Here is an 11384-nt window from a genome sequence, read left to right on the forward strand (position 1 = left end):
AATGTAACTGTACCTTGAAACTGGAATTAATGTTTTTCCACCTGAAAACATGATTTCAGGCCCTTTCAGAGAGCAGTTTTCTGCTTAGGGCTTTCCTCAGGCATGATTTCACCTCCTGATTCCTCATAGAGTAGATTAAAGGGTTTAAAACTGGGGTGACTGCACTGTAGAGAACAGTGATGGTCATCTCTCTTTCAGCAGAGTCCCCAGCAGAGGCAAGTGCATAGTTTGAGATGACTGGAATGTAAAACAGAGCCACAACAGTCAGGTGGGAAGCACAAGTGGAGAAGGCTTTCCAACGGCTCTGCCATGTTTGGAATTTGAAGAAGAGGAAGGAGATGATGTAAAGATAGGAGAGGAGGGTGACAAAAAAGGAAGCCAGAGCAATACACCCAGTGACCATATTGAAGACCATGAGGTTGAGGGCAGTGCTGCTGCAGGCCAGTTTTAGCAAAGGTTTTATGTCACAGATGAAGTGCAGAATATGGTTGGGGCCACAGAACCATAGACGGGAGGTGAGCACTGTGTTCATCAGGGCATAAAAGAACCCAGCTGTCCAGGTGGCCACAGCTAGTCTTAGGCAAGCTTGTTTGCTCATGATGGTGGAGTAACGCAAGGGTTTACAGATAGCTACATAACGGTCGTATGCCATGACACCTAGAAGCATAGCCTCACTGCTTCCCAAAAAATGGAAGAAGTGAAGCTGGGTCAGGCACCCAGAAAAGGAAATGGCCTGGTGCTCCAAGAGGAAACCACTCAGCATTTTGGGCATTGTCGCTGTAGTGTAACAGATGTCCAGACAGGAAAGGTTACCCAGAAAAAAATACATGGGCATATGGAGTTTTGGCTCAGCTACAACCACAGTCAAAATGGCCCCATTCCCCAGGAGACAGGCCATGTAGAGCAGCAGGAAAGGTGTGAAGAGAACATGTTGCAGCTCCTGGTCATTTGTCAGACCCAGAAGGATGAACTCTTGAACCACTGTCTGGTTCTCCATTGCTGAGCAAATAGAAAACAAAAATAAATTCTTGATTCTTGTTTCTATAAAGAAAAACCACATTTCTTTTAGAAGAGTTGTGCTGAGGAATATGATGCCCAGTCCTATAAGATTTTACGTACTGTACAGGGCAGGAGGTCTGGTCTAGAGGGTAGAGCCTCCATTTGCATGAAGACAACATCTGAAGGTCGCCAGTTCGAGGCCACCAGCACCGTGAACGGCGAGACCTTGAAGCAGCTGACAAGCCCAGCCGAGTTATTCCACCTGCTCTTTGGCCGCTGTCAGCCTGTGTGGGAGGAAAATGGAGGCCAGAATGTGATAGCAGATCATAAAAGATCCATGTGAAATGTTGTGGTTCTTGAAAGACAGAACCTCCTTCAATTGTAAAAATCCCTATTGGGATTTAGTATAGCCTGCCTATGTAAACCGCCTTGAATTAAAGTCTGAGGAGAAATCTGACGACCAAGAAAGGCAGTATATAAATACCTCAGGCAGGGCTTCACAAATAAGGATTTATAGGAAATGGCTTTTTGGGAGCTGTCTCAACACTCCCTTTACCCTTGGGAACACTCTGAGGTCAGGAATCAGAGAGCTTTTCCTTTTCAGCCTTTTTCTCTTCTCCCACACTTCCCTTCTCCGAATGCAACCAAAAGCTGGTGCTCTAGTCCCTGCTGAGCACCTATCTTTTTTGCAAGTAAAGACTTAATACTTTGTCCTGCTCCCCTTCTTGGAATTAGATAAGTCTACCACTTAGCCCAAGTTTGCTTTTCAAACCTTTTCTCCCTTTGCATCTTCAAACAATGGAAAAACATATGTCGACTTGATCCTTGAGAACACGTCTTCTCTAGGCATACACTGAACTAGAAGAAGGGATGGAGCTGACTGTTGGGGCTTGGAAATTTTGCGAGCAGTAGAAGGAACACATTTGTGGTCTGAACTAGGTGACCTGGGGACTACTACTGAGGTCTAGCAGTTTTGGTCAGAAGGTGTAAGCTGCAGTTTCCCATGTCTGAACTGTACTAATACAGGTTGGTGCTTATGGAGAAAACTGGGGCTGCATTTCCCCAATGCATTCTGGGGAGACTGCAGCTTGTTAAGGAATCTGATTGTTAGAGCTATCCTTCACAAACTACAGTCTCCACAATGCATTAGGGAAATGGAAGTGCAATGAAAGTGGTTTAAAGCTGTAGTGGAAACACAGCCCTGGATAGACTGAGATTGACGTACCCAATTTTATTTTGAAATACATTTGTTTTATACTGTATAACTTATTTTGTCATGGCCCGGACCCACCAAAAGCCTGGATCCTGGAGATTTTGCCTCCTCCCCCCTTCCCAGACCTACTTTCACCATGACTGAACCTTGTTTCAATTTCCCTCTCCTGTTCCCACGGTTGTCCTTCTTTTCCCTCCCACTTCACTGCCACAAAACCCCAGATTTTCCAGCCTAAGTTCATTCTTGGCAGCCCTCCTGATTTCCCTACATCCTACTCTCCCTCCTTTCTCCCCTTTCTTTTGTGCCATTGTATGCTCTTCCCATATTAGGATTTTACAGTACCTAGAAATAGCTTCTATTTAGAGTCCAGCTGTGTGATTGAACACATTGTACTGCCTTTTTTTGCTTGAATCTCCCTTCCTACTGCTGTATTAAAATTCTCATGATGAAACTTACCTGCCCTGAACCTTTAAAGTTGTCTTCCTCCTTGCAGTATTCCACTCCATGGAATTGTGGCACTGGTCTCTACACTACGCATGCAGTCAAATTTTCTTGTATATGTATATTACACCTACCTTAAATAATTTTGAGATTTTCCATATTGTGTCTACTACCTTATGGGGAGGGGGGCTTGTAAAAGGTCATGCACACTTTAAGGGATACAACATTCTTTTGTTGGTTTCTTAATCTTCAGGGGACCCTGCCATTACAAGATAGTTAGGCGTGAATGTTGTCAGGGTTGGCTTTTCATTCAGATGTTACCCTCCTAAGGAGGGAATGCATGTACTGGCGTCTCCCTCCGCTTGCTTTGGAGTTCCAGGGAATTCCACTGGCTTACACAACTGTGGGAGGAGGAGGAGGAGAGGTCTGCACTCCTGGACCACCAAGCAAAAACTTACACTGATGGTTGGAGGAAGTAAACAGGTAGTGATGGAAATGGAGGCGATTACCTTTTCTATGCTAGGAATAGTTTCATAAAGAAATAAATTCATCTCCCCCCTCCCCCACTTTGGTGCTCATGCGTTTCTAAACCGCTCTGTACTCAAACAGCCTTGCCAGCTTCTTTTCCACAAAATTTTTGACATCTGCAAAATTGTTGATTTCCAGTCATTAGTTCAATACCACCTCCCACAATTCTTACGTAGCAAAGACAGTATAAATTACAATACTATGCAGGGTCTTTCTCCCTCTTCTGTCTTGTCTGTCTGTCATGCTCCAACTTCCACTGTGCTCCAAATGTAACTTCTACTCAGTGTTCCATAGACAGGTGCTAGGATGGAACCTACTCCACTAATACACAGAGATGCCTTTCCAGGAATCCAGGAAGAAAACAGAATCTGAATGTATGTAGTGTGTGCCATGCATGTGCAGAGTGGGCCAGGAATGTGCAGTCTGAGAATAGTCATTAATCTCCTTGACTTATAGCAACATAGGTCATGGTTCAGGATGTGGACTCACCTCCCTGCATTACAATCTCTGCACATGAACTGGAGGTTGTCCATGACTTTGTGTACCTTGGCTCAACGATCTCCGACACTCTTTCTCTCGATACTGAGCTAAACAAACGCATCGGTAAAGCAGCTACCACGTTTTCCAGACTCACAAAGAGAGTCTGGTCCAACAAGAAACTGACGGAACATACCAAGATCCAGGTCTACAGGGCTTGCGTCCTGAGTACACTTCTGTACTGCAGCGAGTCATGGACTCTTCACTCACAACAGGAGAGGAACCTGAATGCTTTCCACATGCGCTGCCTCCGACGTATTCTCGGCATCACCTGGCAGGACAAAGTTCCAAACAACACAGTCCTGGAACGTGCTGGAATCCCTAGCATGTATGCACTGGTGAAACAGAGACGCCTGCGTTGGCTCAGTCATGTTGTGAGAATGGATGATGGGCGGATCCCAAAGGATCTCCTCTATGGAGAACTCGTGCAAGGAAAGCGCTCTACAGGTAGACCACAGCTGCGATACAAGGACATCTGCAAGAGGGATCTGAAGGCCTTAGGAGTGGACCTCAACAAGTGGAAAACCCTGGCCTCTGAGCGGCCCGCTTGGAGGCAGGCTGTGCAACATGGCCTTTCCCAGTTTGAAGAGACACTTGGCCAACAGTCTGAGGCTAAGAGGCAAAGAAGGAAGGCCCATAGCCAGGGAGACAGGCCAGGGACAGACTGCACTTGCTCCCAGTGTGGAAGGGATTGTCACTCCCGAATCGGCCTTTTCAGCCACACTAGACGCTGTTCCAGAACCACCTTTCAAAGCGCGATACCATAGTCTTTCGAGACTGAAGGTTGCCAACTACAATAGCATTGCATTAGGGCAGAATATGTAGCCTAAGAAGCAAATGGGTGGTGAATTGTTCTGAAAATAGAAATACAGATTACACTGATAAGGAGAAGGTAATTATTAAAACCACTAAAATGAAAAAAGAAGAATTCTTCTCAAATATACTTAAGGTTCACATCTTTTGATTGACTTTCCTCCTGTGCACTTAAAGTATATGGAAAGTTAGCAGGTAGACCTTTTCGTGGCATGAAAGTAAATGGTGATGAATACAAAGCCCATGTTGAATCATGAACTTCTCAAAGGGGTTTCTTACAGGGCCCACAACAAGGCTGACTGAGCATCTGCAAAACTGCCACAGAGTATGGAAGTAAAAGAGATAATGTTTGCCTCTATAGTTCATACCTGGATAGCTGTAATAACCGTGTTCTTCTTTTGGTTGAGAGATTAAACAGATATATAAAATAAAATTCACATTTCTACAGCAAAGAAGTATTTGTAACTTTCCACTGCTCATGCCAAAAAAGCAGTGAGAGCTGCAGATTCTCTGTTCTGTCTGAGAACCTGCATTGACTACATCAGCCTATTACATGACATTCAGTGTTTATCCCCCTGGGCAGGAATTCCTAAGATGGGATATTGTCCCATGGGATATAAGCTTAGGAGCCAAAGAGATTTCCTTTGATACTGAAGAAAAGAAAACATTATTCATTAGATCTATGGGGAGATGCTAGTTATCAAGTAGGTAATAAAGAAAATTATCTTCAAGTACATTTATGAACTTTGTTTCTGTGCCTTTAAAAACATGTGAAAATTTAGCAGGTGAACTTTTTCCTGGCATGTGGGGAAAGGGTGGGAAAAGATTCATATGCTTAAGTTCTCTGAGCGCCCAATCCAATCCAGCTTTCCAGCACTGAGGTGGCCACGCCAAGAGGGCAGAAAGTTTGTTCCCTTGTCTCAGGGCTGCATTGTGGCTGCCTTGGCACTGGAAAGTTGGATATAATTGATTAATAAAAGCAGCCATTATCTTTTGTGCTGGTGCCCCTGCCTGCACAGGCTGCTCAGCATTTGAAAAGCAAGTTAACTCTCATGTCTGTGACTCTGCCTGTTTTGCCATTTGAGTTCTTAAGCTTGTTCTCAATATTTCTTTGTTTTTAAATGACCCATACTTATAAGAATATTGCCCATTCCCGTTTTCTCATGTCCTTGGTATTTCTCCAGTTCAAACGGTCATTGTGGTCAGGTCAAGCCACTGTTATTATCCAGCATTCCTGCTGTAGCATGCTACTGTGCAATCTTACTGCCAAATAATATTTAATATTATAAAATATCCCAAAATATACCATGAACACCCTGACAGTGCTAACGAGAGCTTGATTCCCTGATATCTATCTCATATAAATATTGGATTAATTTGTGACAACTTTCTGCATCACCTGAGAGGACAATTTAGAAAAACTTGATTGATTGATTGATTGATTGATTGATTGATTGATTGATTGATTGAATTCCAGTTAAAATCTCAAAAGGCAGCTTACAATAAAATTAAACATAAAACATAATATTTAAGAATTAAATTAAAATTTACTGGATGTTCTTGCATATTCATAGTATCTTCTAGCTCTTGGTCATCGTTGTTTGATCCTGCCAAGGGAATTGAGATTCCTCATGCCATACAGACATTTCTTGCCCCTGCCACATGGGAATAGCTTCCTTGTAGGAAACAGCTTCCTCAGTGGTTGCAAATTGTCCTCTTTGCAGCTGTAGTAAGGAGACCAAAGAAGTTGTCCTCTTTGGAATTGCAGTTGTATGTGAGGTGAGTGGAAGTGTGCATACTTGAACATTTGCACATTTGATAACAAAAATCACTGTTAACTGGGTATATGTCATATCCTGGGGTATTGGAGTTCAAGTACTGGGTCAAACCAAAACAAGCGGAGGCACAGAGATGGAGAATGGCCTAGGATGGTTGGAATAAACAAGGAATGGGAAGAATGGGACTGGGCCTGGGATCAGACTGAGCCCTGGGAATACACTGAGTGATATCAAGGAGAAATGAATCACATACAGAGAAGTCAAGAAAGTTGGATTGGGAGGATCTGCTCATTTAGAAACAATGGAATGGGAGGAAACGTATTGATTTCAGAAACACAACAAAGGCTTATGGAAATCTTTACTGTAAGTGGGAAGTAAAACAAAGCAAACAAATAACCAGTCAGCTCAGCATCTAAACATTTTCAAAGTTTCTACCCAAGAATAACACTGATTTGAAAAGGATGGACCAAACAATGAACAGCATTAGGTCCCAATCCTATTTCCAGCCACTGCGCTGCAGTACATCATTGCTGAAATAGCCGCCGCTGCGGAGATGGGTAACCAGCCAGAGGTCTCTTCAGGGTAAGGGAACTCAGTGGGTCTGCTCAGAGCTGTGGCCACTATTTATCTAATACCAAATTGAGGAGACCCATATCGGGCTCTGGAACTCTGGAAGGGGGGATAAGATTCAGCAGCAGCCTCTGCCGTCACCCCCACCCCCTCCTGGGTCTGAACTGTCACCAGTCTGCCCAGTTCTGTCTGCTTCTCACTTTCCTCTGCCCTCCTCTGCCCCAAAACGCCTTCCTACCACCCGCTCCTGTTCTGCTGGTGCAGAGGCCCACTGCCAACTGGAACTGTCCTCTCTGCCACTGTCTGTCGCCTCCTGGCTGCTGCACCATTCCTTACAGCACATTTGCATTGCCAGGGGGCACGTGGGCCTCAGTGCTGTCCCAGTGCAGGACCAGGCTATTAATTCAGTTGCTGTGTATTTCATTGACAGCTCAGAGCTGTCAGTCACATTATCCCTGCCTTGGCCCTGTCCTCTTTCCTTAAACGTTTGGACACCACTGTCTATAGATAGATGAAAAGGTTCCAGGCAGTTAAAGACAGAGTACAATGGGGAAATGAGGCCACTATCCATCAAAGGGGGTTTCAGATTACTTTTCTTTGTATTGGTATTGGGTGGTTTGGTGGGAACTCATCTTATTTAGGATGCAATCCTAACCAGCTTTTCAGAGCTGAGGTAAACACAATGAAGCTCCAAGGTGAGGGAACAAATATTCCCATACCTTGAGGAGGCCTCCGTGAGTGCCACCAAACTGCAAAATGCAGCACATGTCCCCTTGGCACAGCTATGCCAGTGCTGGAAAATTGGTTAGGATTTGGGCCTTAGGGTGATGGAGTTCCAACATGGTGTGATTCCGCTAAGAGGACAGTCATTTTGCAATGACTGAATACACCAACTTGGGAGCTGTTTCCATGTTCTGCATTCCCAACAGTGCAGAAATCATTTGTACATCATTTGAGATTGAGAGTAACTCTCAATCATTTGAGAGTAACTGGCCCATCTCACCCCAGCAGTGTCTGTTCTAGTGGCTGTCTGCTGGTGTTTTGCATCTTTTTAGATTGTGAGCCCTTTTGGGACAGGGAGCCATTTAGTTATTTGATTTTTCTCTGTAAACCGCTTTGTGAACTTTTAGTTGAAAAGCAGTACTTAAATACTGTTGTTAATAATAATAATAATAATAATAATAATAATAATAATAATAATAATAATAATAGTACAGGCAAATTTAAGGAAGAAACCCAGGGGGGAAAGGGGGGAAAGGATGGTGGGTGTTTATTATGTTTGCTAGTTGAAACAAATGTCCATGGTCTGGATCATGTTTTGCCTGCCTAAAACCGCATTCCAGATTATAGCCCATTTACCCATTTGTTGTAGTCCATGTGCAGCCCACAGAGAACTGAATAAATGTCATAGGGTGCAATCCAAACCTGCACTGGAGCAGGCAAGCCAGCAGGCTTGCGCTGCATCCAAGGCAGGTTTGCAGCGAGCAGCGGCCCAGCCGGGGCAAAGGGAAGCTCTTCCCCTTACCCCTGGGTAAGGGATGCGTGCCCCTATAGGTCTTCTCGGACCTGCGCCACCTCCACAGGTAGCGCAAGTCCGAGGAGAGCGGAGCAGCTAGAAGCCATTTCGTTCGCCCTGGGGACGGGGGTGGGATCCTGCATAACCACAAGAGTCCCTGGTTCCCCATGCGCCTGCCCCTGAGACTGCCCTCCCCCGCCCAGAAACACTCCCTCCCACCTCCTCCTCCCCACGCTTAACTTTTAGGCTTGTGTGCACCGACACAAGCAGTGGTGAGGGAGCCACAGCAGAGGCATCTTCCAGCTTCTGCGCATTGGTACATCTGCATGTGCCAACACAGCTCCCTCCCACAGAGGTACAAACAAGCTTTATGGCACGTTTGCGACCGTCCAGGGCATCCTATGCCGACATAACTGCCGGTTAGGATTGCACCCATAATCACTGCCAATGGTAGGGTATGTATGAATGTCATCGTACATGGAAACTGGCATTTTTACATTTCTACCTATACATCTACTTAGAAACATCAATTCAAATCCTATCTGAGAACAGTTTTCTGGTTATGATTTTTCTCAGAGATGATTTTACATCTTGATTCCTCAGAGTATAGATTAAGGGGTTTAAAACTGGGGTGATGATAACGTATGCAAGGGTAATGATCATCTCTCTTTCAGAAGTGTTACCTGCAGAGGGAAGCATGTAATTTAAGATTGGAGGAACTAGGTAGAGGGTCACAACGGTCAGGTGCGAAACACAGGTGGAAAAAGCTTTCCAACGGCTCTGCCATGTCTGGAATTTGAAGAAGAGGAAGGAGATGATATAGAAGTAAGAGAGGAGGGTGACAAAGAAGGAAGCAACACAAATAAAACCAGTCACCACATTAAGGAGGGTGAGGTTGAGGGCAGTGCTACTGCAGGCTAGTTCGAGCAGGGGTTTGATGTCACAAAGAAAGTGCTGGACAACGTTGGGGCCACAGAACCACAGTCGAGAAGTCATTATTGTGTGCATTAAGGCATAAAAAAAACTAGCAGTCCAGGTGGCCACAGCTAGCATAAGGCAAACCTCTTTGTTCATGATAACAGAGTATCGCAGGGGGTTGCAGATAGCTACATAGCGGTCATATGCCATGATGCCCAGAAGTATAGCTTCACTGCAGCCCAAGAAGTGGAAAAAGTGCAGCTGAATCAGGCACTCAATGTAGGAAGTGGTCTGGTGTGCCATTAGGAAGCCACTCAAAATTTTGGGTACTGTAGCTGTAGAGATGCATATATCCTGACAAGAGAGATTACCTAAGAAGAAATACATGGGGGTATGGAGCTGTGGAGAGGCTAAGACGATAGTCAAAATGGCCCCATTCCCCAGCAAACAGGCCATGTAGAGAAGCAGGAAAAGAACGAAGAGAACGTGTTGCTTAGATTGGTCACTGGTCAAACCCTGGAGAATGAATTCCTGCACCTCCGTCATGTTCTCCATCACTGTGCAAAAAAAAAAAAAAGAATGCTTCATTAGTGTGTCCATAATGGAATGGAATGGGTTAAAAGAAATTTACTTGAACGTATTGGCTAGATTTGAATCCCACCCTTCCTTTAGAAAGCCCATGGCAGCAGACAAGTTTCTCTCTCCTTGATTAGATCCTCACAAACAACCCAGCTGTTGAGGTAGTTTAGGTTCAGAGTGGGTAAATGAACGGAGGTCTCTCGGGGCACTTCCAATGCTGCTTCTTCTGGTGTCCCCCACTTGTTGCTCTTTTACTATGGGTTTCAGTATAATTGTATCACGTTTTCCACAGCAGGGTGTTTTTGTGTGAATTTATAATGATACGTTCCATCTACCGAAGTGGGCTGTCCATAGCTTAAGTTGGTGTGATTGACCCTCCTCTTTTTCTGTTTCCCAGTGCACAGCTCATCTCAGCTGAGTAGTGGAGCTGGCTGGCAACTGTGGCGGGATGACACCACGATGCCATTATGTCACCCCCACATCATCACATCACCCCCCTCTTTCAGAATGGCTCCAATTTGGAGCCAAACAGATGCAGGTTTGGGCAGGAGGGTCCACTTGTGCTCCTCTCACCAGTTATAGCACTTGAGCAGTGAGCTCTGCACACCCTCCCCTCTCCTATATAGAGCACAGCAAACCAGCCGAACGGTGCGAGGAGGTGGGCCATTGCCCTGCCTCACCATTGGTATGCCACTGCCACATCTATCAAAAAAGATGGTATATTTGTGCCAGCAGGCCAGACATGCAGTTGTTGCAAAGAATCGTGGCTCCACACAGTATAGAAGTGAAGTAAAAGAGAGAATATTTGCCTGTATAGATCATACCTGGATAACTGTGATAACGGTATTCTTCTTTCGGTTGACAGGTTAAGCAGATATGTAAAATAAAATTCACATTTCTCCAGCATAGATGTATTTGTAACTTTCCACTGCGTGTGCCAAAGAAGTGAGAGCAGCAGTTTTTTTCCTGTTCTGTCTGAAAACATACATTGATTACATCAGCCCAGTATTTCAGTGTTTATGCTCATGGGGGGGGGGATTCCTGAGAGGGGGTTTTGTGCCACGGGATATAAGCTTAGCATCCAAAGAGATTTCCTTTGATTCTGAAAAAGCATGATTGATTAGATCTATGGGGAGATGGTAATTATCAAATAGTTAATAAAGAATATGATCTTCTGTTATACTTATCATCTTTGTTTCTGTGCCTTTAAAAACATGTGAAAATTTAGCAGGTGAACTTTTTCCTAGAGTGAGGGGAAATGGTGGGAATAGCTTCACATGCTTAAGTTCGCTGGGGGCCCAATCCAACTTCCCAGCACTGAGGCAGCCATGCCAACAGCGTGGACCATTTGTACACTTATCTCAGGCTGCAATGATGATGCCACTTTTTCACAGCTTTCATTATTAGGGCTTTCATTATTAGGGATTTCCCACTGAGAAAGGCAGCCCAATACTATTCAGCACTGGCGCAGCAGGGCCACATAGCCTACACT

The 11384-nt window shown here is 44.8% G+C and overlaps 2 protein-coding genes across 2 annotated transcripts; both read right to left on the reverse strand.

Annotated features, from left to right (window-relative positions):
• Positions 1-55: 55 nt before the first annotated feature.
• Positions 56-997, reverse strand: LOC136652656 (olfactory receptor 12D1-like). The gene is made up of 2 exons (XM_066629582.1): positions 413-997; positions 56-304 (listed from the first exon to the last, which is right to left on the reverse strand). The coding sequence occupies exons 1-2, from the start codon at positions 995-997 to the stop codon at positions 56-58; spliced, it is 834 nt and encodes a 277-aa protein (XP_066485679.1).
• A 7929-nt stretch (positions 998-8926) lies between these two features.
• LOC136654292 (olfactory receptor 12D1-like) lies at positions 8927-9868 on the reverse strand. Its single transcript, XM_066631244.1, has one exon. The coding sequence runs from the start codon at positions 9866-9868 to the stop codon at positions 8927-8929; it is 942 nt and encodes a 313-aa protein (XP_066487341.1).
• Positions 9869-11384: the final 1516 nt, after the last annotated feature.

The sequence above is a fragment of the Tiliqua scincoides genome, chromosome 5, assembly GCF_035046505.1.
Source record: "Tiliqua scincoides isolate rTilSci1 chromosome 5, rTilSci1.hap2, whole genome shotgun sequence".
NCBI lineage: Eukaryota > Metazoa > Chordata > Lepidosauria > Squamata > Scincidae > Tiliqua > Tiliqua scincoides.